At 45.5% G+C, this 26,474-nt stretch overlaps 1 protein-coding gene across 2 annotated transcripts in view; it reads left to right on the top strand.

The window, feature by feature from the left end:
* HLCS (holocarboxylase synthetase) overlaps window positions 1-26,474 on the top strand; it is a 195,790-nt gene that overhangs the window by 17,684 nt on the left and 151,632 nt on the right. For both annotated transcript variants that reach the window (XR_010840861.1, XM_059064053.2), the window contains exons 3-5: window positions 956-1,118; window positions 2,635-3,581; window positions 8,570-8,749. Coding sequence is in view for 1 of the 2 variants with exons in the window: in XM_059064053.2 (XP_058920036.1) it covers window positions 956-1,118; window positions 2,635-3,581; window positions 8,570-8,749 (1,290 nt within the window). In the remaining variant the exon portion in view is untranslated. The remainder of the gene's footprint in view (window positions 1-955; window positions 1,119-2,634; window positions 3,582-8,569; window positions 8,750-26,474) is intronic.

The following is a 26,474-nucleotide window of genomic DNA, read 5'->3' as shown; positions in this document are numbered from 1 at the left end:
CATTGCCTGTTAGGAACCAGGCCACACAGCAGGAGGTGAGCGAGCGGTGGATGGGCGAGTGAAGCTTCATCTGTATTTATAGCCGCTCCCCGCCGCTCATTACCGCCTGAGCTCCGCCTCCTGTCAGCATTAAGGTGAGTTGTATAACTGTCTCATTATGTATTACAGTGTAATAATAATAGAAATAAAGTGCACAGTGAGTGGAATGTGCTTCAGTCATTCCGAAACCATCCCCCCTACCCTGGTCCGTGGAAAAATTGTCTTCCACGAAACTGGTCCCTGGTGCCAAAAAGTTTGGGGACCGCTGGCTTAAAGGACTGAGCTTTGTCTACTCTCCTTTTCCCTGTCCCCCTTGTGGTGGAAATGTGAACTGCGACAGGCCGGAGCTCTCTGGAGACGGTTGCTCTCACATTCCGGAATCGATGGGAAGCGTGTTTAAACTTCTGATTCCTGGGCTGCAAGTCCAGAGAGTCTGGAGCACCAGACAGAGAGTAGTGCCCAGAAACATGAAGTTTTCATCTGCTTCCGAGGAGTTCTGCTGTAGTGGGTCTTGGACCCCACTTTGAGAAAAGCTGATCTAAGGGTGAATGAATATCCATGAATCATTGGATATTGCGGGCTTGTTCTCTCCTACTTCCTGTTGGTGAAGGGCAAGTTTATGTCTTTCCAGCATGTAGGGAATGGCCCTTTCCCCTTTTAGTCCCTTGAAAAGCAGTTCCGACTTCAGTTACTTTCAAATGAGAGAGTACATCTAGTGCTTTGTAAGCGCTGTTAAGTGGAAATGAGAATGTTTGAACCAGGACATCTTTGATGTTAAAATGTACTATCCAGTAATTCACTGTTTGACTGTAATATAGTGGTGGGAGCTGAAGGGAAAAGTAAAGTATCTGGTTATTTTAGAGAAGAAAAATCTCATCCTGCCTCTCTTCCTCCGCCCTCATCCACTTCTTCTCAGATTGTGAAGTGGTCGGATTGTTGTTCTCCGTTAGCGTGCAGACCTGGGGATCCTTATCAGTTAATCGCCAAAGCAAGTGTGGATGACTTCAGCAAGCTGGGAGTGGCGTTCCTTGAAGATAGACTCCAGGTGGCTAACGGACTGATACCCCAAAAGATCGTTTGTAAGTCATCTTAGGAAATGTTTTCATCATAGCAGGATGCCGTTAGTTATGAGCTGAAGGACTGTTGTTTGGTATGACTTAAGGGCAGTGCTTATTTGCAGCTTAATTCAGCCAGCAGTTTGGATACAACCATAATAGTATAACGTTCATACATGTGTCAGGTTTTTTTTTTTTTTTGAGGTGCTTATCCCTGACTATATATCATTAGTGCTTTTCAAATTCTTAAACAAGGATTTCCCATAATTGCGTTGTTCATGAAATGGCATGCAAATTTAGAACCCATATAATATTTATTTCACACACTCTAATACAGTATAACTGGTTTCTAGACCATAGTTCAACCGAATGGAAGGCACAGCCAGTGTTACTATGAGGTTCTAAATCTAACAGTTCTTTTTTTACTTAAAACATATATACTACATCATTTTGGGACACATTTTTTTTCAGGAAACACTCAAAATGTTCTTCCTTAATTAGGCTTAAAAGTAGGCTGTCCATGTCCATGTAAGTCTTTTTTATGTATATGTATACACATATATAATTTTTAATTAATTAATTAATCAATTAATTTCCTCCTGGCGGCGTTGGGTCTTCGTTGCTGCGCACGGGCTTTCTCCAGTTGCGGACAGCGGGGGCCACTCCCCACTGCGGTGCACGGGCCCCTCACTGTGGTGGTTCCCCCACCATTGCGGAGCACGGGGTTCAGACGCGTGGGCCCCAGCGGTTGTGGCGCACGGGCTCAGTTGCTCTGCGGCATGTGAGATCCTCCCGGACCAGGGCTCGAACCTGCGTCCCCTGCACTGACAGGCGGACTCCCAACCACTGCACGCCCAGCGAAGCCGATGTACACATATACTTTTAACATTTTATTTTATTGAAGTATAATTGACTTACAAGAAAGTCTTCATTTGTATCTTGAGCCAATGAGTGTCACCAGCTCTGGAAATTTGTGAAAATCACTTCATTTCCCCATTGGCCATTTGCATGTGCCTAATACCATGCCAGATGTTTAGCAAGCGCTCAGTAAATGTTTTTTGAATCAGTGATTGTAAACTTATGTTCCAGACCTGGGTCAAGATACTGGCAAGATCCAATGAAGTGTCCCGACAGTGGCTTTTTCCTGGCGCGTGCGTGGATAGACTCTAGCTATGTGCCTTGTTTTTGAGTTTCATTATCATGTAGGAGATTGATAGCCACAAAATTGAATCTATAAGCAAGTGGACAAAATCACCTCTCCAAATCTCACCTTCTTCAGCAGTCAATAAGGGGGTCTGAGGTTTTCTGATCTGTATGGGAATGGTGTGGAAATGTGCCATTTTACTCGGGATGTCGGGGGCACCCTCCTAGCAGGTGGGAGCAGCTACGTGGTTCCCAAAGAGGCCTCAGAGTTGGGGGGGGGATGAGGGCTGCCCTGGAAGGTAGGTCGTGCAGCGCAGAGCGCACCCTGAGGTTCTGAGCTGAGCTGCATGACAAAGCAGAGGGCTGATGGATGGATTGTCTTTTCTGTTCTCTTTAGCTGTCCATTTGCACGACTCCGATCTGAAGGAACTTAAGGATCAGGCCTCGGACACGCCAGCCCAGCTCCTAGAGCCCCAGCCTGAATCTTCTGTTGAGAGCAAGCCTGAGCTGGAGGTTATGGAGCACGTTGGCAGAGAGGACTGCCAGGTTCTGGGTCCTGCACCCATGCAGGGGCAAGGCAGTGCCCTTAGGGCCGAGCCTGCCGGGGAGAGCGACAGAGGCGTGGGCTCCGTCGAGCACTGTCACCTCCATCTTTCTAGCTGCCACGAGTGTTTGGAGCTTGAGAACAGCACCATCGAATCCGTCAAGTTTGCCTCTGCCGAGAACATTCCAGATCTTCCTTACGACTACAGCAGTGGTTTGGAGGGGATCACGTATGACCTCTGCCCCAAGAGAGAACAGAGGAGGGTCAACCTCACGGGAAAGGCACCCAACATCCTTCTCTACGTGGGGTCCGACTCCCAGGACGCCCTGGGCCGGCTCCAGCAGGTCCGGTCAGCTCTGGCCGACTGCGTGGACACCAACTGTTACGCTCTCTACCACCTGCCGCTGGAAAGTGCTCTCAGGGACCCGTGGCCAGACAACTGCCTGTTGGTGGTCATTGCCACGAGGGAGCCCATCCCCGCGGACCTGTCCCGGAGGTTCATGGCCTATCTTTCTCAGGGAGGGAAGGTCCTGGGCCTGTCATCACCCTTCACGCTTGCTGGCTTCCGGGTGACCAGGAAGGCCCCACTGCAGGACACAGTCCAGAGCTTGGTTTTCTGCAAGGCGGACTGGAGCCAGGTGAGGCTCAGCGTCTTGAGCAGCGGCTGCGTTTACGAGGCGGGCCCCGGGGAGCCACTCAGCCTGGGCAAGCTCCAGGGCCACCTGGACAGCAAGGACAAGGACAGGCTGATTGTGCAAGTGCCTTTCGGAACATGTGGAGGAGAAGCTGTTCTTTGCCAGGTACGCACGCCGGCATCCATGTCTGGATCTTTGGGTCTCTTTGATTGGATATGCTCTTGAAGGATGTACTTTGAAAGGCTGGAGAGTCTGTGTGCTGGCGGGGGGGGGGGGTACTTCTGACTTTTGGCTGGGAATTTTTGCTGATGGTAAGTAGCAGGCTTTCCTGCGAATATCCTGTTTCACCAAAATATTTGTGATGGAGGAACAAAGCAGAAGGTATCATGGCTAATTAAAGATTGCTGGTTGGGCTTCCCTGGTGGCGCAGTGGTTGAGAGTCCGCCTGCCGATGCAGGGGATGCGGGTTCGTGCCCCGGTCCGGGAAGATCCCACGTGCCGCGGAGCGGCTGGGCCCGTGAGCCATGGCCGCTGAGCCTGCGCGTCCGGAGCCTGTGCAAAAAAAAAAAAAAAAAATTACCTCAAAGCACACTGTAGTTAATATAATTGAACTGTTATTTAATGAAGGGAATTGAGTGCCTTGGGGTGGTAATTCCAAACAATAGTAACTATCACATTAAAATATTGTCAGGGGTTTGTGTGAATGCTCACCAACTGCTGGGATAGTGAGTGTTGAAAACACCTTGAGATCCTCAATTCCTTTATGATTTGTCAGTCTTAAAATCTAAGTGCTGAGAACAGTTTCAAATAAGAGAACATTGAAGTGATTTAGATTTATAGCAAATTAATGCGTAGGTAAGAAAAAATGGAAACAGAGATAAAAGGAAAATTTTACTTCCCTTCCCATGCTAAGGGGGCTGCTTTGGTTCATCTGCTGTCCCCGCCCCCCACATTCTTTTTCTTTTGAGCTTTTTGTTTGTTTAAGCAAATGGTAGCAGGATAGACTGCTTCAGAATTCCTGATCATTTACTGCAAATCTTTTAATGCCTTTGGGCAAAAGTTTTTTTTTTTTTTCCCCCTTTTTGAATATTTACTTATTTAGCTGCTCTGGGTCTTAGTTGTGGCATGCAGGATCTTCTAGTTGTGGCATGCGGGATATAGTTCCCTGACCAGTGATTGAACCTGGGCCCCCTGAATTGGGAGTGCAGCGTCTTAACCACTGGACCACCTGGGAAGTCCCCGGGCAAAAGTTTTTGTTAGAGTTTAGATGAACACTCATCCTTAAGCATTTGATGATGTAATGATTGTTTATTTTTTGGCTGCACGGCGTGGCATGTGGGATCTTAGTTCCCTGACCAGGGATCAAACCTGCGCCCCCTGCAATGGAAGTGCGGAGTCTTAACCACTGGACCGCCAGGGAAGTCCCTGGTGATCTGATGAGAAGACTAAGTAGATGTGGATATTTTGCCCAGAATTGTTCCCAGGATAAGTGTAACAGATTTTGTTTTGTTATAGGGATCTTTTTACTGAGTTAGCGAATTGTTTCCTTTTTTTTTTGGTATGGTTTCATTTCATATGCTGTGCGTCTCTCCAGCCCTCCTAGAAATTAAGTCTCTTGGGTTTTCTGACCAAACATTCTTTAACGGGGCATGAACATGTTCACAGATGAACATGTACAACACATGTTATCGCACATGAACACGTACAACACAAGCAGGTTTCATGTGCGCTACAGACCACATAAATTAGTTTTTGGAGGCCTAATAAAGTTCCTCTTATTTTTTTGTCTGCAAATATGGTGACTATAGTAACTCAGAAAATCCACTTAAAAACCTGACTTCCTAGAGCCGCATTTCAGCTTTCAGGAGTGAATTTTACCACCCCTGTGCACAGACTTGTACTAGAAAATTGATTCGGCACTGTTGCGATCCATTTCTCTGAGTTCCATAGCAAATCTGCTTGCTGTACCATTTAACTTGACCCCGTTACTGTCATAAAATTTGATATGCATGCATTGCCCTAGGATAAAAGGCAATATGATGCAGCTTCAAAAATCAGATGCAGGGGATTAGAATGTCATTTTTGATTTTAAATGACTTCCAGTCTCTCTGTGACAGGGTCACTGCTTTCTCCTCAGGCCTATGTCACTACCATACCTTGCTGCCGAGATTAACCAATAAATATTAGCACAGGCTGGTTAGTTTCCGCTTTCCCTGTTCAATTTCATAGTCTTCATTTTTGTAATAAATGGGGCAATGATGTAACCCAGTAAGAGGAGGACTTCAAGGACAAACCACAGCTGCTCAGTAGGTGGTGGTCTCACAGCCAGGGAGCTGACACTGAGACCTTAGGCAAGGCATTCATTGTTGTACAGAAAATGGAAATTTTTTTTTCTTTTTTTTGTGGTACGCGGGCCTCTCACTGTTGTGGCCTCTCCCATTGCGGAGCACAGGCTCCAAACGCGCAGGCTCAGCGGCCATGGCTCACGGGCCCAGCCGCTCCGCGGCCTGTGGGATCTTCCCGGACCGGGGCACGAACCCGCGTCCCCTGCATCGGCAGGCGGACTCTCAACCACTGCGCCACTGGGGAAGTCCAGAAAAAGGAAATTTTGATGGACTGTTCTGCTGATCAGATTTGCAGGGAAAGTTTAAGGCTGTGGGTTAATGCTGACATTCGATTTATCAAATGGACCAGGAGTTTGGCATGAAGTTGTGCAAATAGAGCCTGTGAAATGGATTTGAAATATTTTGTGTTCTTCTTTAGCTTAGCACATAGCAGAAGCCGTTCCGCTTTTATAGCAGAGTTTCTCAACTGTGGCACTGTTGAGATTTCGGACTGGTTCCTTCTTTGTTGTGGGGTCGTTAGCAGCACTGCCTGCTATGCTAGATGCCAGTAGCACCCACCATCCCGTCTGTGACTGGAGACGTTTTTAGTTTAGGCTTTGGGTCTTGTCTAAATGCCTTAATTTTAGACGAAGCCAAGTTACAGAAAAATGGGCCCATCACTATGGTAACAGCATCACAGCCCGAGGACCAGGAGGGTGGGTGTGGCACGCACATGGCACCGGTGGCCGTTTTCGAGGTGCAGAGCCAGGCGGCCTCTCTTCTCTTCTCTTCTCGCTGCTGTTGTAGAAGCACCTAACCTTGACACCGCCAATCGCGCTTCGCCCACAACGTCGACAGCTGTGCTTTCTCTCGCCTCCTGGAATGCGGAGGCCTGCCTGCGTGGGGAGCTCTCCTTTTCGTCCTCGGCATCTCTCACCTGTGACAGGGACTTCTGTAGCACCCCACCCTGGGTGTACCCGCTCAGCCCACTGAGCACACTGGCCGTTAACCACACTCGCCCCCCCCCTTGGGCCCAAGTGGGGACAGAACTTGGCTCGTTTGATTTCTACCACCTCTGAGAGGTAGTCTCCGGACAGTCACGTGCTCAGGTGAATTAAACGTGACCCGTTGCCATGCTGACCGTCTGTCCCAGCACTGGCTTTGACCCCTGGAGATGAGAGGCACACATTTTGGGTAGGAACGCACGGTAGAAGGAGACACAGTAGGATTCATATACCTTAGAGGAGTTTGCTTTTTTGCCTCCTTCCTCTTCTAGGGCTGTTTAGAGGACAGACTCCCCTGCTGTTTGTGGCCAGCTTGCTCAGTTGTGGGTGAAGCAGGCAGCCCTCAGCTGGCCCGCTGGAACGTGGGTACTCTGCTGGACAGTCCTGCAAACTTTTCAGATTGGCTTCGACTTTCAACGATTGGATTGTCTTAGACAGTATATTTGGGCAGTATATTTGTTTTGATTAAGGCTTGAGTGGGAATTGAGAGATTTTAAGTCGCCTGGAGGCTGGCACTATACTTTAAAAAAATAATAATAATTAATTAATTAATTAATCTTTGGCTGCATTAGGTCTTTGGTGCTGCGCGCGGGCTTTTCTTTAGTTGTGTCGAGCGGGGGCTACTCTTCATTGCGGTGCGTGGGCTTCTCACTGCGGTGGCTTCTCTCGTTGCGGAGCACAGGCTCTAGGTGCGCGGGCTTCAGTAGTTGTGGCTCGCGGGCCCTAGAGCGCAGGCTCAGTAGTTGTGGCGCCCGGGCTTAGTTGCTCCGCGGCATGTGGGATCTTCCCGGAGCAGGGCTCAGACCCCTGTCCCCTGCAGTGGCAGGCGGATTCTTAACCACTGCGCCACCAGGGAAGCCCCTAGCACTATACTTTTCATTTTATTATAATGTTTTTATAACATCAGCCAGGTGTTCTGCAGGCAGTAGAATCCCACAGCTGACCCCTGGGAAAAGCAAAATAAAATAAAAACATGGTCAGATTGCCCTTCTGAGTACTGAGTATTCTGGCATTCTCCAGGCTCTAATGCCCAGTTAAAATCTCATCTCAACAGAGCCAAAAGTTCTAGTACATTCCTTCATAGCTAAACACAGACCATTGATAGGAAGGTTCTAATTTGAGTCAGCTAGAAGTTCCGGTATGTTGGGATCTTAGTTCCCCGACCAGGGATCGAACCCACGCCCCCTGCAGTGGAAGTGTGGAGTCTTAACCACTGCACCGCCAGGGAAGTCCCAGAACTACTTTAATTTTAACTGTACAACAAAGCCTGAACTAGATACATGAAATGCCAAGTCTTATCAGGTGAAGGAGGGAGATGGGGCAGCCCTTTCTGGAGTCCTCCAGACCCCACTCCTCTATCTGTCTTCCTGCAAACACTCTTAAAGCAGGGAGTAAGGCCACTCCTGTCCCCAGGGGTTACGACCAGTAGGTGGAATAGGAGCTTCGAGCATGACTCAGTGTGTCTCCCCCGGTTCAGCAGCAGCTGTACTTGGGTCCTCAGCACCACTGTTCCCAAACGTTTGTCGTATAACCGAGTTAAGTGACTTGCCCAAGGTCCCATGACTGATTGGTGATAAAGTTCGGGACCCGGAAAGTTACTATCCAGGGTCATTTCCACCAGATCTTTTCAGCCACGATTTTAATGGGCTCCCTCGAATCTTTTTATTGCTTGTTGTTCCTTACCAAATATTCAGGTTCCAGGTTTGTATACTGTTGATGATTAGAAGGATTCATGTTCAAGTTTTCAGAAAAAGTAGTAAAGCCACTGCTTTTCTTTAGGTCGCTAAGTGCCTCTGATTTACACCGTGGTGTCTTGTTCCCTCAGGTGCACCTGGAACTACCTCCCAGCTCTCCAGTAGTGCAAACACAAGAGGATTTTAACCTGCTCAAATCAAGCAATTTAAAAAGATATGAAGTCCTTAAGGAGATCCTGACGACGCTTGGCCTCAGCTGTGACGCAAAACACGTTCCTGCCTTAACGCCTCTTTACTTGCTGTCTGCTGAGGTGAGTGTGTGCTCGGCTGGGAAGGGACCTCCTCGGGTGCCCTTCTTCAGAACGGGGACCCTTCCCTCAGTCGTTGCCTTGCAGTGGGTTTCAATTTTGTTTTCTGTTTTGATTTTCCATTTCTATTTTGACTTCAGGTTTTGAAACAGTCTTAAAGTTGTCCAAGTATAACTCATTTCTTTGGTGTTTTATGTAAGGGAGGGAGAGAAGAACATTGGAGTTTAGAGGGAGTTATGTCTTAAACTTATGGCCCTTTCCACTTGAGGGGGGAAAAGGTCACTCTTTTATGTGTCACGAGTGTATTTGGAAACTGCAGTTTATTCAGTTGGGATTAAGAGCCTTTGTTTTGATTTGGGCCTTCCTCAGGGAATCTTTGGATGGGGAGATCACAACTTTTGTTTCTTTTGTGCTGAAGTCTGCCATCTTGTGGCAAAAGGGGCTCTGGATTTCAGTTGATATCTTACTTTTGTCTGAAGGGAAAATGTCATGGAGTTGGGAATGTATTCAGGAATTTTCCTGGCCTTTTGTCTGCATTTGATGCCTGTGGCTGCTACCTGGTTGGACGGGTTGCCACATTCTCCAGGTGTGTCTTCTCAATAATCTTTTTGCTTTGCCAAGCTGTCAATTTCTTGTTGATTGTGGCAAATTATTTTGTGGCTCTATCTCTGTTTGTCTCCCCTAAATGGGGAAATCTGTGAGTTTAGTGACTTAACTGTATAGTTTCAGCAAATACCTGATAGTCCAGGTGACTCTAAACACCAAACTTCCCTGCTTTGCCTGGAAAAGAGCAAATTATACCCTGTATCCGAACCGTTTTAAAAGAGGAGGAATTCTCTTTTGGGTTATTCTCTGTCCCTTGGCAAACTTACTTTTCAGAAGAGACTAGAGCTATGAGTTCTCTGAGTGGGATGTGCTCACTTGGGGAAGACAGATATAGAATCTGAGAGCATTTAGAATTTGGATACCTTACAGAATTATTTGAGGACTAGATGAAATCGTATATATGGAAGTTCTGTGTAAACTGTATTATTTAAACCTTAGTGCAGGGACTTCCCTGGTGGCGCAGTGGCTAAAGAATCCACCTGCCAATGCAGGGGACACAGGTTCAATCCCTGGTCCGGGAAGATCCCACATGCCAGGAAGCAACTAAGCCCGTGTGCCACAACTACTGAGCCCATGTGCCACAACTACTGAAGCCCGTGTGCCTAGAGCCCGTGCTCTGCAACAGGAGAAGCCACTGCAATGAGAAGGCCGCGCACTACAACGAAGAGTAGCCCCTGCTCGCTGTAACTAGAGAAAGCCAGTGCGTGGCAACAAAGACCCAACACAGCCACAAACAAACAACAACAAAAAAACCCATTAAACACTTTAGTGCAATTATTATTATTATATTATTGGTGTTGTTGGGAGATTGAATAAGTTAAAAGTGTATAATGTGCCTAATAAGTGCCTGATGTCTGGTCTAAAAAGACTAAATAAATTTTTTTTTTTTTGTAAATTTATTTTATTTTACTTATTTTATCTTTGGCTATGTTGGGTGTTCGTTGCTGTGCGCGGGCTTTTCTCCGGTTGCGGTGAGAAGGGGCTACCCTTCGTTGCGGTGCGTGGGCTTCTCCTTGAGGTGGCTTCTCTTGTTGCGGAGCACGGGCTCTAGGTGCACGGGCTTCAGTAGTTGTGGCTCACGGGTTCGGTAGCTGTGGCTTGTGGGCTCTAGAACGCAGGCTCAGTAGTTGTGGCACACGGGCTTAGTTGCTCCGCGACACGTGGGATCTTCCTGGACCAGGGCTCGAACCTGTGTCCCTTGCATTGGCAGGCAGATTCTTAACCACTGCACCACCAGGGAAGCCCTAAGTAATGTTTTTAATTTAAAAAAAATTAAAAGTGTAGCAATGGATGATTTTTTTTTCACAGTCATTGCATTTTCATTACACAGTTTTTTGAGCCAGTCTGCCCTCTAATTCTTTTTAAAAAATTTATTTATTTATTTTATTTACTTATTTTTGGCTGCGTTGGGTCTTTGTTGCTGCAAGTGGGCTTTCTCTAGTTGCAGCGAGCGGGGGCTACTCTTTGCTGCGGTGCGCAGGCCTCTCATTGTAGTGGCTTCTCTTGTTGCGGAGCACGGGCTCTAGGCACGTGGGCTTCAGTACTTGTGGCTCGTGGGCTCTAGAGCGCAGGCTCAGTAGTTGTGGCGCACGGGCTTAGTTGCTCCCTCGCATGTGGGATCTTCCCGGACCAGGGCTCGAACCCATGTCTGCTGCTTTGGCAGGCAGATTCTTAACCACTGCGCCACCAGGGAAGCTCTGCCCTCTTCTTAATGGGTGTTCTTGGGGATTAATGGTGTGACTTTTGTTTGCATCTTCATCTCAGGCCTCAAAGCTCCACATCATTTATCTCTGTTTTATGTGTTAATAGAAGGAGAAGCAACAGCTCTGTTCTGTGATTTATTAAAAAGTATCAAAATAAAGCCAGTCCTCAGAGCTTCAACACTTAAAGAGGACCCATTTATAGACCTTCCATCTAGGAGGGATGGGGCAGAGCCTTGAGGGTGAGGGTTTCTGGTCCCTAGGGGAGGTGGCTGTCACTCTCCTAGACCTTCTCTCTCCCTCCTTTCCTAAGTGTTGGAGGGCTGAGGCTGGACTTGTGAGGGGTGCCTGCCTGCTCCGAGGTCAGGGAGCGAGCTAGACCCAGGCTTGCCCCTGGCAGCGCTCCCGGACCTTTCCCATGAGTTCTTTGTTTTTTTTTTTTATTTTGCGGTACGCAGGCCTCTCACTGCTGTGGCCTCTCCCGTTGCGGAGCACAGGCTCCGGACGCGCAGGCTCAGCGGCCACGGCTCACGGGCCCAGCCGCTCCGTGGCACGTGGGATCTCCCCGGACCTGGACACGAACCTGTGTCCCCTGCATCGGCAGGCGGACTCTCAACCTCTGCGCCACCAGGGAACCCCCCCGTGAATTCTTGTGATCATGCTGGTCTTGGGACTTGGACCTCCTGACTCTTGGATGTCGCAATGCAGAGGAAAGAGTGACCTGCTCCCTTGTTATTGTCCTGTGAGCAGAGGTTTGGAACTCTAGGCTTTTCCGTCTTCTTTAGAACGGTCATAACCTGAAATACCTAAGCCTTTGTATTGAGTATCTGTGTATATTACAATACACAGTAGATGCTTCATATTTTTGTCCTTCTGGCTCTTTAAACTGCCTGGGGGTGGGAGGATACATTTTCTCCTATTCATTGGTGACCCCCATTCACAAACCATGGGAATGCAAAGCTTGAACAATATTAAAGCAAATATTTATTCTATATACACATACACAAACACTCCACACAGACCCCAAGCCGACCAAGCCCCTTATTCTATAAAAACTTTGGAAAGGGGTAATTTTGAGCGATGTTCACTTCTCATTTCGGGCCCTCCACTTGGTCTGGTTGATCTTACGTATCTATCCTATGGACTACTTTCCCTCCCAACTGCTTCCCTCTGAATTCTCTGCTTTACTTTGGGAGCCCAAGGAACTGAGTGCGTGAATGAACCTATGATTGTTACATATGTATATCCTTATATTTCTTAATGTTGATTGACTCCTCTTAGAAGACCCTGAACCTGCTGTAGGAGGAAGTGCAAGAATTCAGGGTTTTAGAAGTGTGTTTTCCTGGAATACACGTGCTCTGAAGGATTATTGCGCAAGTGTAAAGGTGGCTACTCACCAACTGTGATGGTCTTTCTGGAGGCAGCTGGGCGAGTCCTCGTCTTTCTGATGACAAGACATTTCGGAACACCTCCGCGTCATTGTGCTGGTGGCTGAGTATTACAGATAGGGATGACACATTGGGAATGGAATTGGATCCTACTTTCTGTTCTGAGCCTTCTTAGTAGATCTCCTTGCTCCCCATGGAATTAAGTTACACGCAGAGGATCCTGGCATCCCGTCACCTGTTACATACGGCCCATCTTTTGGCTTCTCAACTGCCTCTTGGATAGATGCCTGTGCTGGCTGTTTGTTTTCTTTCTTTCTTTTTTTTTCTCACATCTTTATTGGAGTAAAATTACAACGTTGTGTTAGTTTCTGCTGTATAACAAAGTGAATCAGCTATACATATACATATATCCCCATATCCCCTCCCTCTTGCGTCTCCCTCCCACCCTCCCTATCCCCCACCCCTCTAGGTGGTCACAAAGCACCGAGCTGATCTCCCTGTGCTATGCGGCTGCTTCCCACTAGCTATCTGTTTTACGTTTGGTAGTGCATATATGTCCATGCCACGCTCTCATTTCATCCCAGCTTACCCTCCCCACCCCCACACCCCATGTCCACAAGTCCATTCTCTACGTCTGCGTCTTTATTCCTGTCCTGCCCCTAGGTTCTTCAGAACCATTTTAAAAAAAAATTCCATATATGTGTGTTAGCATATGGTATTTGTTTTTCTTTTTCTGACTTACTTCACTCTGTGTGACAGATTCTAGGTCCATCCACCTCCCTGGCTCTCTGCTTCTTGCTTCCTGTAAAATAATACTCTGCTATTGGGGAATCAGAGATCTCTCACCACACGGTGTCGCTGCTGAGCCAGGCTGCCTGGTGAGCAGGCAGAACTATATCCTAGAACTATTAAGTAGCTCTTCAGAGATTTGCGCTTTTTTTTTTCCTCTCTACATCAGTTTTGCATAGTATAATTTAGTAATTTTCCATTATATCGGTGGCACTTTTTCTGGGCCTGTGGAAATTATTTCATAGTCACAGTTAATAATATTCATCTTTCATTAAACATTTACTGTGTACTACGTACTATTATAGGATGGACTGTGGAAGAACAAAATAAACACACTCGTTTTCTAAATAGTTTTACTGCATACCAGCTGTGTTTATACAGTTTGGTGCCTGGACACTCGCTCTTTATACCAAATAGCACAGAAGATTTATGAGGCATCTATGTGCTTCCATATTACAGTGATATAAATGGAAAAAAGGTAGCATGTGATCCAAGTAGAAAAAAAAATTCACCCAAAGTACAGTCAGCCCTTGGCATTTGCTGGAGGTGTGTTTCTGAGACCTTCGTTGACACCCAGGCACCACAGTAGCATGTGATTTTGTTATAAAATCCAGTCACGTGTGACTTCATGAGCGTCACCATGCATGACACCATGGGGAAGCAAGGCTCCGCTGAGGTGCAGATGCTGGGTGGCCCAACTGGACTTCTCTGACTGAGGTCTTCCCATTTAATCGAATCTCCCAGGGGCAGGATTGAAATTCAGGCCTCCACAAAATTACGATATGTTGTAAACCATAAAATACATGAGCACACGTACACCACATGCATATGTCCATAGAAAAAAGACTGGAAGGAAATGCAGTATATATGGGGGTATAGTTCAACAAGCTCTGAATATCTGATTTCCTATCTATTCCACTGTGGTCTGGGTTTCCTTTGGTGAGATTCAGGCTCAAGTTTTAGCAAAATGTCAGCAGTCTATGGTGACACATCAGCTTCATTTACGAAAAGGAGATACTAAAGCAGTGACAGTATTTTTCTTCTAAGCTCTTTTACAAATTCATGTTTTATGGTATTTTTTTTTTTTTTTAATGAAATGAGCTCTCTGAGAAATGTACCTCAACCCTGCAGTTTTCTTCTAAGTGTATTCATTTGGGAGCAAACTGCAGTCACTCTCACAGGAGTCCCCTCTGATGTCAGGAGGCATCACTTTAAACCTTCTGATGCCATGGACAGGTCCGTCTGTCTCGTCAAAAGTTGCATGCTAAGTGCATAACTTACACAAGGAAGTGTAACCTTTGTTGATCTGCCTAACCATAAAATCTTGTTGCTATTTTGCAGCAACAAAATAGCATTAAATCTTGTAGACTTAATGATGATTTTATTAAATTTAAAAAATTTCTTTGTATTTTCCAAATACTCTGTTATGAACATGTATTAATTTTATAATGAGCAAAACCAGTTATTAAAAATTAAAAAACAAATTACTGTATGTCACTGGACTTTGAAGGCATCCCATAAAATGGTCAAAACTTGAATGTTAAAAGGCAAGGACCCTCGTGTAGATATTGATATTTAATATTTGACACCTATATTAATTATTTTAAAAGGGTTGTCTGGGCTTCCCTGGTGGCGCAGTGGTTGAGAGTCCGCCTGCCGATGCAGGGGACGCGGGTTCGTGCCCCGGTCCGGGAAGATCCCACATGCCGTGTAGCAGCGGCTGGGCCCGTGAGCCGTGGCCGCCGAGCCTGCGCGTCCGGAGCCTGTGCTCCGCAACGGGAGAGGCCACAACAGTGAGAGGCCCGTGTACCGCAAAAAAAAAAAAAAAGGGTTGGCTTTGTTAGTAAACGGCTTTACTCTGGCGATGACTATTAGGTTTACCTTTGAGCCCTCAGGTCGGCATGTGTGTGTCTCAGCGCCGCAGCCGTCCATCCGCTCGCGTGGCTGGAAGGTGGCTACAGGTGGTTGTTCCTAATTCTAGCGTCCCCACCCCTGCTTGGATGTAGCACTTTCTTGACTATTGAGCTATTTTGAACCGTTTGTCAAAGGAGACCATGTATATATGCTGACATCTCCGGGGTGAGCGCTTTCCAACAGGTAACTTGCTTTCTGGAGGTGTGGCTAGAGCCAGAGACTTAAGAGCAACTCAGGGGCCCCAGGGTCTGTGAAGCGGGATTGCTGGGCGGCCAGTACTCCCTCCCAGCAAAGGTGGTGACTGTAAGTTAGCAAGGATACACCTTTCCTCCTTTCCTGTGGGGGATACCGGCGTGTTTGTGAGCGACACTGATTTTATAGAAAAGCCACAGTTCTTTCCCTGGCAGGACCTAAAGTCCAGTTGGTCCAGAAACTCACCTTCTGATTTCCGTTTCTCTGGGCTCTGTTGCTTTTTTCTTTTTTTTTTTTTTTTTTTGCCGTAGTACGCGGGCCTCTCACTGTCGCGGCCCCTCCCGTTGCGGAGCACAGGCTCCGGACGCGCAGGCTCAGCGGCCATGGCTCACTGGCCCAGCCGATCCGCGGCACGTGGGATCTTCCCGGACCGGGGCACGAACCCGCGTCCCCTGCATCGGCAGGCGGACTCTCAACCACTGCGCCACCAGGGAAGCCCATGGATAGTTTTGATATTTGCAAATGTGTCGAAAACTGTATTGTCCCTTCCACCTAGGGAATTACTTTTTCCATGTTGGTTGCTTTACGAAGAAACTTAGACAAAGTCATACCACATGATACATACCCCTCCTTCTCTACCCGACCACTTCATTTAGCAAACATCCGAGCGCTTGCTAAGTGTGAGACCTTGCTGTGGAAGTTTCTGGAAAACAAGAGACGATTTATCCATCTTGCTCACATGCTTTATAGTTAACCAAGGGCTTTCCCAGGTGTCAGGATCTCATCTGAGTCTCAAGTGGTCCTGCCAGTGTGGGGAGGATAGGGAGGGGGTCCTTTCCCCTCAGAGGAGCAAACTGGATTGTGGAGCAGTGAAGGGTCTCATGTATTTTTCTGAGTTAATTAGACTTCTCCAATTAAGAAAAAAAATCTTTGCTTTCCTTTGTTTTAGCATAGTTATTTGACACGGAATCTTCCCTCCCTCCACCTTTAATCCTAGTTCCGAATCTTGAATGTACAGCGAGGTGGAAACTTCTAGTGTTCCTCTAGAATACAGCTTAAAAAATAGTTTTTGGAGATCCAAATTAGAGAGAAGCCCAGAATTCCAGGTGTGCCCTGAATAGCTTTTTTTTTGCCCAGGAAGAGGGAATATTTATTTACTTTCTTACTTACATACAGCCATCAGTATTTTTGTCTGTGGGCTCTAGGCTCTGATCCAGTTTTTTTTTTTCAAGTAACAGTCTTTTTCTTTAACAAGAATATGAGGAAGTAACTTACATCATTATTTATTAAAATATACAGATTTTCCAAACGTATGCCCTTTCTCCTCTTGGCAATTCCTACCCACCACTCAATAAAATCATCTTTCAAAGCTCATTGTTTGTTATTTTCTTCTTTAAAACACACTATTCAGAGAAAAAAAATCACTGGAGATTCACGTTATTCTAAACAATTTATGAGAAAGTCTGTCTGGTTGTATTTCCCAGTAGAAAGGGCTGGGGCATTATTAAATGATTTGTTATTGTTTTCTTCTGTAGACACCAAAAGATGAGACAGAAAAATCAAAGTTAATTAAGTAAAAGCAATCCAGTTTTTTTTTATGGCAGTATTTACTTTATTTCAGTGGTCTAGAACAAAACCCACACTATCTCCAAGGTATGCCTATACATTAAATGTGTACAATTTTTTGTATGTCAATTATACCCCTGTAGAGCTAAAAAAAAAAGTCAATAAAAGAGTTGAAAGAGGAAAAAAATAGAGGTTAACAGGCTGTGTCTCTATAGAAATGAGTATCTCTTCCTATACCTCCACACTGTTCGACAAATATTTGTAGAATAGGATAGGCACCATGGTAAGGGCTGAGAGAGTGGCAGGGACATATATACGCTACCAAACGTAAAACAGAGAGCTAGTGGGAAGCAGCCGCACAGCACAGGGAGATCAGCTCGGTGCTTTGTGACCACCTAGAGCGGTGGGATAGGGAGGGTGGGAGGGAGGGAGATGCAAGAGGGAGGAGATATGGGAACATATGTATAACTGATTCACTTTGTTATACAGCAGAAACTAACACACCATTGTAAAGCAATTATACTCCACTAAAGATGTTAAAAAAAGAGAGAGACTTTGGACTTAGCCTTGCTTTAGCCATTGGCATGACATGGCTATTCTCCACAGACCTCGTTATTCTTCTAATAGCATCAGCCTCAGTATCCACGAGTTCCTACTCGTCTGTGGATTCAACCAACCATGGATGGATTCAGAACTTGTAGGTATAGCTACTGGACTACACCATTTTATATAAGAGACTTGAGTATACATAGATTTTAGTATCCTGGGGGTCCTGGGACTGGATCCCCCATGGATACCGAGGGATGACTGTAGTTTTCTGAAGGATTCCATTAAGCCACACATTCTTTCTTAACAAAAACCAGGGTGTTCCTGAGTTAAGGGTATACCTCCTTTTTTCCTCATACTTCAACACCGGCTTGAATGTACTTTGTGAGGCTTTCCATGTATCGTTTCTGAATAAACCTAATCACTGTCATCTTTATGAGTCTATCACATTTTGTTCATTCTAATAGAGCATTACGGATCATCAGAACAGATGTTTACTGATCTGTCTCTCAAATAGACTGTCGGAGCAGTTCTTGTTGGGAGGAAATGGTTTCTTCAGTCCTGAATAGCTTTTGACTTGTGGCTAACGCGGTGTCGGGGCAGCTGTTTTACAATACGGCACCAGCTAAAGAGCAGATGGCAGATTAAAGCGAACATTTAAAAGCTTTTATAGCTATGAAGGCTTTTAAGGGTCTTTCATATACCTCCTTCTCTCCTTTCTTTCTTCCTTTGCCCTTCACCTAAACTAGAAATTTTTGCTTCATTTTAACCGACTTCCTGTTATCAAACATAATACCTTCGGCAGAGGTGACATGATGAGTTTGATGTTGAAACGCAAAAGAAATAATACTTGGGATGTTTTCCTTTGCTGCCTTCATTTTATTCTGTATTTTTTTTTTTTTTTTGTGGGTGGGGAGAGGCTTTTCAGCTACTGTACGTGCTGTAGTTTTACTTGAATCTTGCTTGCACAAGAAAGTTTCAAAGCGGCTCTGGGGTGAATGCTTCTGGCTACAATCAAGGCAGAGACTGATAATGCACTGGGGGAAATGCAGACAGATACAACTCTGGCTGCTCTCTGCTTTTGATTGGTGTCACGGTTTGGGTTTTCTCTGTGCTGCAGCTCTTGCTGGCTGACCTGGGGAAGGGGTAGTGCCTTGGAGGGCATCTTCTCTGCAGTTTCGTTCTGGGGGGGAGGAAGTACCTATTGAGAGAGGGTGGTTTTATTTCCTCTGACTATTTATATCCACTGCTTATGCAGTCACAGATTTGTGGATGGGAAACAGGCTCTTTTGGAATAAAAAAATCCTCCCGGACCAAATGCGTTTTGTCTTCTATACCAGCTCCGTAATAGCTGCCATGTGTGAGGGAGTATGGGTTATGGCGTTACCTCCTGGGGAAGCCGATTGAAGCTGTCTCTAGGAAGCCTTGCAACATTCTTTAGAACAGATTTTGGTCTCCCAGGTCTAAAAAATACATCCCAGGGAATAAGCCCACACTGGTACCGGGTTCGGGGGCACAATCAAAGACCCCCTGTGATCAGGTTCGGAGCCAAGGCCAGGATGGAATGGGCACGGTGGCAAGTTGGCCAGTGGTCACAGCAGAGACATCGGTTCGTGGCTCTCCCGGCTGCCCAGCTGGCAGTCAGTGCAGGCATGTGGGGTTCTGAGGCCTGAATCCTGTTTGATAAACGTTCTAGTTCAGCTTTCTGGGATGTGAATTCTAGCCGGGGAACTCGCTTTGTTTCGGTTCACGCTAATAATCTGAGAATGTTGCTCCGAGGCTTGTGCAGTCTTGAGAAAATGTTTATAGTGTTTCAGGATTTCAAAACTGAACATGCAGTTTGTGGACCCAAATGGTGTTTAATCCTCCGTTTCCCCTGCCCGAGCGGGAAGGGTTCAGCGTCGTCGCGGTGTTCCTGTGTCGGATCTCAGCAGGGAGGCTGGGTCAGCACAGGGCGACCTTCCTTTGGCCAAGCTGGCAACAGGAAAGCTCGGCCAAGGTTAGTCTGTCTGTCCATCAGTCACTTTCTCTTGGAGATGAGGAGGGAACGCTGATCACTTACTTGGTTGTGGTCCTGTTTTCGTCCCCTCAGCGGCTGCCTGTGAGTAGGTGCGTCTTTTCAGGCACTGCTGTGTCACCCACAGCTTTCTAGGTCTTGTGCGTTTCTAAGACATTCAGTTCTGCATGACCCCTCTGCTTTGCTTTGTCAGTATTTTTCTTTCCTAAAGTGTTTTCAGGTTTTGTTTTATTAATAATATATTTAATAATATAATCATTGGAAGAAATACTGGCATGTAGACTATAATTTTGTTCTTATTAATTGTTGGAGATACTATCCCTCGTAGAGAATTCTAGAGATCAAACCCCATTAGGTCAACTGAGGAACATGGCTTTACATGAAAATAATTTAGTCATTAGAATATTTGTTTTAACTGATTTTCTAGTGGCATTCAAGTCTTTACAATTTTAAGCATAGTGAATTACTTGCACTGAAACTTTAAGAGAAAACGCTGTAAGATTGCTGAATTGGGACCTTCCTTGACGGAGAGGTGTTTTCCCCATTTACCCCCAAGGATGAGAGAAGACTTGGGTCATAATACATAGACATTTCTTATAAAAGTGAAATGTTCTTTCCCCTTGACACATGGAGATTTACAACATCGTTTTGTTGTATCTCCTGTGTGTATGTCCAAGTGTGGAGAGGTAGGGGTTATGGGCAAAGAGAAGGATTGTGTTAGTCAGCTCCTGCACCTCCAAGATTTAAATTCGGATTCCCAATAGAATCTCTTTCAAAGGAGGAGTGCCATCCACCACCACCAGTCAGCAGAATTGCCCAGTTCTGAACGGACACGTTGCCAAGCCATTAGTCAGTATCACTTAACCATAAGTCTTTCCTGAGCCCTGAACTGTAAAAACTGTTAGTTTAAATCTACTTGACTTCTGCAGGCAAAGTAAAAGTTTGAAAAATTAAAAGTGAATTTTCTTCTAAGAATACTTGTAAAGGTTTGCTTTTCTTTGCCGTAGGAAACTATTTGACAATTTGTTTTCTGGTCTTTGAGGAAAAATGAATCCTACATACAGCAGTTATTAGGGAGTAAGTGAATGATGTCACCACTAATGACCCTTCCTGTTTTTAATCTCAGTAAATAAGGAAATACATCTTTTAAAAGAAAACATCAAATTGTGGTTTCATACATTTAAAAATGATGGTTCGGGGGCTTCCCTGGTGGCGCAATGCTTGAGAGTCCGCCTGCCGATGCGGGGGACGCGGGTTCGTACCCCGGTCCGGGAGGATCCCACATGCCGCGGAGCGGCTGGGCCCGTGAGCCGTGGCCGCTGAGCCTGCGCGTCCGGAGCCCGTGCTCCGCAATGGGAGAGGCCACGGCAGTGAGAGGCCCGTGTGCCGCAAACAAACAAACAAACAAATAAATAAAAATGATGGTTCATTTTCTGGAGGGGGGGTGAGTGGGGAATCTGCAGGCTCTCTCTACCCAGAATTGACTAGATTATTGCTCTAGATTGTTGCCTCCCAGAGACAACTTTGAGATATGCGATGATTTAAGTTTTTCTGTGGCTTTTCAGCCGTAAAATGCTTTAAATGTCAAAGGTCCGTAGTTTTGAAGAGTCTCCTCTTTGTGTGTATTTTCCCTTCGTGGTGATGGGATTAGGTCTGGTGTCTCAGACTGACCAGGTGAGTTTGTCGCAGAAGATGGCTTTTTAAAGGACACTGAATTCTCATTACCAACCCCCCTCTATTCTGTCTGGGGAGGGTAGATGAAATGACCTTTCACATCCTTTCCAGGGCTCTGTAGTATTTATGCTGGTCCCAGCGAAGCAATTGGATGTGAAAAAAAAATTTTTTTTTTTAAACTTTTAAAGCAGTTCCTTTGAATGCATTCTTTTGTAAGAATTTGTGATTATTACCATTTCATCTTTATACTGGAACAATTTGAAGTCATTGGTAGATGCTGTTTCATAGTTAATTTAAGCATAGTGAAAGAATGTTTTGCCTTCTGCTTTATGTTATGTATTTGAGACTCTCAAATTAATTTTCCCGTTAGTTTAAGAATTAACAATACAATGTATAGGAGGCTCAAATTTACAAACAAGTTGTGTTTTCAAAGTCTGTTTGCTAAGTCGGCTGTTTTCAAAATGTGGTCCCCGTTACTCATGGCAGTCGGGTTTTCTTACCAGTTCATATATGTCCTTATGCTCCACGACGCACTTAAACTGTGGGACACACCGTCTTGTGGTACCCTTTTGGTCACATTCTGGCTTGCTGGGTCATGAACTCAGTGGGGACACACCAAACATCTCTTTCTATTTCTCCAGTGTCAACTCAGAATTTAACAGCTTTATTTCAGGCATTGCTCGAAAACAGCCATGCTGGAGACCTGGTAATACCGTGGTGTATATACATCCTTATGGAGAATTTATGAATCTGCACTGGTAGGTTAATACTTTCCTTATATGTAAGAAAACATTTTTTCTTTCGTAGCAACTGTTGAACCGTGCATACAAGTAAAAGAAAATATTTTGTAGAAAATTTCAAATATACAAAAGTAAACAAAATAATGTAATGAACCCCATATGTACTGATCAGTCTGCGTCACACTTTTCCATTCTGGTCAGTCTCATTTTATCTGTTCCTACCCATGCCTCCCCCTGTATTATTCTGAAGCGAATCCCAGATCAGATCTCTCATCTGTAAATATTTCAGTATGTGTCTCTGAGATAAGAACTCTGTTTAAAAATATAAGCAGTGGGATTTCACTGTCACACCTAAAATAAAACCATTTCCTTCGTATAATCTCTAAGTCAGTGTTCCAGTTACTAAATAGACATTTAAAGATGTGTTATATTATCCATGCATTGTGTTTAAGCCTGTTGGTTCTTTTACAAAGCAAATGCAAGAAGGAAGCAACTAGATAGAAACCGTTGTAACTTTTTTGGGGAAGTGATCTGAAAGTTGATTTCTGTATGTTTTGAAGGCCATATTTTAGCTTCTGTTCCGAAAGTAGCGGCAAATAACAATTTGTAATAACACGCGAAACAGCCCTTATGAGATACGAGAGTTTGCTGGCCTTTCAGGACTAAACCTGAGTTTCTTGCCCTGTCTTTTCTGTGAAGTCCCGGGTTTCTTTAGCAGGGACGGTATTGATTTTTGCTCGTATGCTCTCGGTTCGGGTTGATGTTTAGCCTTTGACCCAGCCACTTTCTTACAATAAACAGTTTGTTGATGAGAGCAGCTGCCCTGCAGATTGTTTCCAGATTGTTCTCTCCTGGCTGAGGACGGAGTGCACCTTACGAAAAAGTCGGCTTGAAGCTTGCGGCTTCTACTTCCTATGGCTGTCTGCCTTTGAAGCCAACTGTCAGCCTCTGAACATTCTTCTATTTATAGCCAGTGAAGTGGTGTGAATCTGTGGCACTGGAAATCAGGCTTCACTTACTATCTTGACTATTTTATTCCCTGAATGAACGTAGCAGCCTCTTCTAGAAGTTTCTGCCATATGAGCAATTCCTGATATTACAGTAGGAATTCCCAGCGTTGGGTACGTGGAAATGACTGTACTGGGTGGTGCTGTGTAGGGAAGTAGACAGAACATGCTTTACGTTGTGTAGGAATCCATGCTCCTTGAATATTTAAAGATTTGCTACATAATTAAGGAATGAGGTAACTTTCAAACCAAGGTAAGTATTATCTGCCTCATGTTATTATCTTGCCCTTTTAAAATAAATTTTCATATTTATCCTACTTTCAAAAGACTACTCCTTTTTGTTGTTATTCTTAATGCAAGTGACTGGTACCCTAAAGATTTGACAATTTATGTGACTCAAAGGCACACCTTAGTTTGGATTTTTGCTGCTTCCCTAATCACCGCCCAGTTGTTACCTAGAATGGCCTGTCTGCTTGCAGCAAACCTTCATTAAGGCAAGGTCGGAACTTTCGGCATCAGAGCCAACACTTTTTACTCAACTGGCCACTAGGGGCTGCTGTCAGAATGGTGCGGCTGAGCTCACCTCCCTAGAGGCAAGTTTACTTTCTCTACAACCAGTAAATTTTGTTAAGCTACCAATCCTGGTTTCAAAACTCAGGTCTCACTACACAGCCTCCAGTTACCAAGCATGCTTATGGCTGTATCCCTTCCAGCCAGCTATTACGTAGAACCTGGACCCGATTCAAGACCTAAGATTAAGATTTGTGTGTTTTTCATTCAGTGCCAATAAGCTGTTATTAATACACTGATTCCACATATACTGAAAAACTCCATGAAACGCACTGGGGTTTGTGCTCAGGAAAGAACGTCCTGTGTTTGGACTGTTCAAGATCGGGGCCTCTGGAGGCATGTGACAATTAAAATCAGGTTTTTGAGGGAGGTGTTCTTGCCTGAAGTGACCTTCGCTACCCTAGTGCAGGCAGCAGGAAGGGTTGTGCTGATTCAACTAAGATGTGAATGCTAGAAGGTATTCTTGGTAGTAGTCATTTGGTTTTTCTTTTCTTTTTTTTAAACAAAGGCTGCATCTTTGATGATTCAAGGACTAACAGCAGAACAAAAACATCCAGTGAATGTGGGAGCTGGCAGAGGCCTTAGAGAGCTTCTGGAGCAAATCCCTTCGTTTCTCAACTTTTTATTTAAAAAAATTAAAACCTAAGAAAGGGTGAAAGAATAGCACACAACCCCCATGTAGCCTTCGCCTGGATTCACCACTGGTTAACGTTTTACCACAATTTGATAAAGAGGGTTTGTTTTTTTCCAAAAGATGTGTATGCTACTGTCTTTAAGGTAAAACACAAAGCACACAACTTATTGTAAGTTATTTATGAGAGTATGAGTCTTCCACAGTTCTGTTTCTAGGAGTTGGCAAGAGAGTGGCACTAGTTTCCACTTGGCCCTGGGCTCGTTTTCTTTATTTGAAGTAACCAGTAGCTTACTGGTTTGTAATGGTTCTGGATAGCTGGTTGTCACCCTACTTGGCTGTGGGCACATCCCATCTTCACATGGGCCAGCGTGTATAAAATTCTTAGAATATATCTTAAAAGTCCTAAATTTTAGAACATAAAACATCTTAGAGCCACATGCTATGAGGAAAACTAGTCGATCTTTTAGGCCCAACAAAGGAATTCTACCAACCCTGATCTAGGAAAATTCCACTGATGACCGTGTTATGTACAAAGGATTTACAATTTTTCTTTCAGTTTTCCAACCCAAGTATTGTGACTTGGAACCTTAGATCTGATTGATTACTTTTATATGAAGGTTAAAAAAAAATTTTTTTTTTTGGTAAAAGCGTACAAATGCTGTTGTAATATGTGAGTATCTGCCTACCCCATTAAACTGTAATACAAGATCATCTGAAGGCAAGGAACATATGTTGTTAATCTTTGTATCCCTTTTCCAGTATTTTGCCTATAGTAGGCGTTTAGTGTGTTTTGTTCGAAAACTTAAAAACATTTTGGCGTTTCCCACTAAAGTATTGTGAAACGCTTCCTCCATTCCTCTGTCTGGGAGACACGAGGGGCCTCAGGGGACAGGCCAGTAGTAAACAGCCCACGGGGCTTCGACTGGCTGCCCGGTCCAATCTAGCTGTTACCCTTTATCTAGCAGTCACCCTTTATCTAGCTGTCACCCTTTATAACGGGGGTTTCGTAAACATCATGTTAAACATTTTTAAAGGATCAGCTGTTGATGTACCCGAGGAAAAGTGACAAGATGGAGCTTCAGAAAAAAGTTGGAATAGTTTTGCAGAGCTGCCCTCTCCTTGTAGGACAGGTTAAGGGGACACCTTCGCTTCTCTAGACTATTGGAAAACTTTCTGCCTTCCCTGAATCCTCTGCTGCATACTGGCCACCTCTCTCTTTGCAGGTAACATGTATATCTTAATTTTGGAATCCTAGAGATGATGTTAGTTTTAACTGAGCATTTTAGCATTTGGGATGAATCACCGAATTTTGAATGTTGAAGCTGAAGGGGATTTGCAGGTTTCTTGTTTATTTTAAATTTTATTATTATTATTATTTAATTATTTAATTAATTTATTTTTGGTTGCGTTGGGTCTTTGTTGCTTTGCGCGGGCTTTCTCTAGTGGCGAGCGGGGGCTACTCTTCGTTGCAGTGCACGCGCTTCTCACTGCAATGGCTTCTCTTGTTGTGGAGCACGGGCTGTAGGAGCGCAGGCTCTGTAGTTGTGGTGCCCGGGCTTAGATGCTCCGCGGCATGTGGGATCTTCCTGGGCCCAGGCTTGAACCCGTGTTCCCTGCATTGGCAGGTGGATTCTTAACCACTGCGCCACCAGGGAAGTCCCAGTTTTCTCCTTTTTAAAAATGAGGAACAGGCAGGGCGTCCCAGCTCGTCGGGAGCTGAGCTGTTGACCAGATTCTGTGCTGGCGTCTCCTGTCCCCATGCTCCAGAGAGGTCAAGGCCAGGCTGCGGATGACACACGCACTTAGTTTAAGATGGGTGGGGCCTTCTGAAGACAAAAAGCTGACGCTCCAAGCCAGCTGCTCACTCAGCATGGCGGACGGTCAAATCTGTGCGTGTGCGTGCGTGCGCGCGCGCGCGCGCTTGCGTGCTTGCGTGCCTGCGTGAGTGTGCGTCAGCCAGGACGTGCCCTCTCAGGGTGAGGCGTACGGGCCTTCCCCGCAAGCGTTCCCGCTCGTGCGTTGGACACACCACCCAGAGCTTTCTTGGCTTCGCAGCCTACGCTCATCGCTCCGGAGGAGCCTGTTTGTGTTGGCCTCCGACAAATGGCGGGCGTTTTACACGGGCAGGCTTAATGAAGGCCCTGGAGACTTCTAAGGATGTTGGACCCAAACCCACAGGCCCCGTCAATGTAAGTTAGCGCCTCTCGAGTAGGAGCGGTTGTTGAGCTCCGACCCGGAATGCCTGCCGTTCTTTTAGAGCCGGCCATGGCTCTACTTTTGGTCTCCGCCCTTGCAGAATAGATTTTCTCTCTAAAATGAGCCCATTTGGCCCAGCAGAGGTGTGATGCCTGTAAAACCAGCCTTGTTAGAAATGACTTATTCATT

This window comes from Kogia breviceps, chromosome 5 (genome assembly GCF_026419965.1).
Source record: "Kogia breviceps isolate mKogBre1 chromosome 5, mKogBre1 haplotype 1, whole genome shotgun sequence".
Taxonomy (NCBI): Eukaryota; Metazoa; Chordata; class Mammalia; order Artiodactyla; family Physeteridae; genus Kogia; species Kogia breviceps.
The sequence above is the reverse complement of the archived record's forward strand: the minus strand, read 5'-3'. Positions and strand labels throughout refer to the sequence as shown.